Source organism: Rhincodon typus, unplaced genomic scaffold (assembly GCF_021869965.1).
Source record: "Rhincodon typus isolate 14 unplaced genomic scaffold, sRhiTyp1.1 hic_rhity00005144, whole genome shotgun sequence".
Lineage (NCBI taxonomy): Eukaryota > Metazoa > Chordata > Chondrichthyes > Orectolobiformes > Rhincodontidae > Rhincodon > Rhincodon typus.
The window spans coordinates 1-1,594 of NW_025970782.1; the positions used below are offsets into that span (position 1 = coordinate 1).

A 1,594-nucleotide genomic window follows, 5' to 3' on the forward strand; every position below is an offset into this window, starting at 1 on the left:
CCAAGGTGTTTGACGGAAATTGGCGAGCCCTCCGGACACATCCTGTGCCTTTAGCACGTAGAGCACTTGGCTGTCGTGGTGTCAGGGTGCTGAAGATCAGAGGGGAGGGCCCGTCGCTGGCAGAAAGCTCGAAGGATGGCTTGTCCCTGGCAGCAAGCCCCCCCACCACCCACCCAGCTCCTGACCTCAGTTGTCTGGGAGCCAGCTTGGATTGTGGGGTGGGTTGGCATCGGTGGGTGACCACAATGGCGTCATGGTGCAGTGGGGTGGGCTGTGTACTCCACCCAGGGGGTAGCCGGGCCTCCCCAAGCGGGCAGAAATCTGCCCCTTCTCCCGTCACTAGGTCAACATCACTGGGCATGCTATCAGGAGGAAAGGCAGGACCCTGGGGGCACCCTGTTTGTCGGTGTTTGTCACGGTGAGCAGGTTCCATTGGGGAATAATCTCCTGTTTCACTCAATGCAGAAAGTCGAAACTCCCTTGCACATGGCAGCCAGAGCTGGGCAGACTGGTGTAACACGCTTCCTTCTGGAGAATAATGCCCACGTTGATGCCAAAGCTAAAGTGAGTACAACCCACCTGATGTGGAGGTGCCACTAATGGACTGGGGGTGGACTAGGTTAGAAATTACACGACACCAGGTTATATTCCAACAGGTTTATTTGAAAACACAAGCTTTCGGAGCCTCGCTCCTCCTTCAGGTGTCAGTGGGAGAGGCAGCATCAGGCACAGAATTTATAAGCAAAAGATCAAAGGGCCATAGAACTGATGCCAATGTATTGAACAAACCTAAGATGGCTGTTAAATATTTCATCAGTTAGAAAGGATCAATATGCAAATCTTTAATCAGTTAGAAAGGAGATGCAGATTTCGATTAATGGTGGGGCCCTGGATAGTGTTGTAGAACAGAGAGACCTGGGGGTTTAGGTACATAATTCTTTGAAGTTTGTGTCACATGTAGACAGGGTGTTTAAGAAGGTGTTCAGCACGCTTGCCTTCATTGCTCAGGCCTTTGAGTATAGGAGTTGGGATGTCATGTTGAGGTTGTACAGGACGTTGTTGAGGCCTCTTCTGGAGTACTGTGTCCAGTTCTGGTCACCCTGTTATAGGAAGGATATTATTAAACTGGAGGGGGTTCGGAAAGGATTGACCAGGATTTTGCCAGGTATGGGAGGTTTGAGTTTGTTCGGAAGGTGGTGAAGATTGAACCCTTTGATAATTAAATCAATACTCAAGCCCCAGTCTGTTATGGCGAGGAATAGAGGTTTCCCTCTCATAATTAAACCCAAAACACCCAGAGAAGCTCACCATGCCTCTCCTAATCTGTTAAAAAATTGGTCAAAGGAAAGAACATCCCTGATTTCCACTTTATAAGTAACAAGTAACCATTTACTTATTTAACCTTAACAAATTAAAAGAGACACTAACAAACCGAACAATGTCCCCCTAATTACTAACTACTCCCTAACGGGCCTAAATTCTGCTGGAATGCAGTTCCAATAAACAAGTCCCATTGATAGAAACCCAATTAAAAGACAACAATAAATTAAAACTTAATCTCTCCAAATTTGCACAGGACTGCGCTTTCTGGAAC

General features: G+C 47.5%; 1 protein-coding gene across 1 annotated transcript in view; it reads left to right on the forward strand.

The window, feature by feature from the left end:
- Window positions 1–461: 461 nt before the first annotated feature.
- The window catches only part of LOC125482036 (ankyrin-1-like), a gene marked incomplete at its 3' end in the record, with an annotated part of 10,969 nt that continues 9,836 nt past the window's right edge, over window positions 462–1,594 (forward strand). Inside the window, exon 1 of the mRNA XM_048594010.1 lies at window positions 462–564. Within this exon, the coding sequence (XP_048449967.1) occupies window positions 487–564 (78 nt within the window). The remainder of the gene's footprint in view (window positions 565–1,594) is intronic.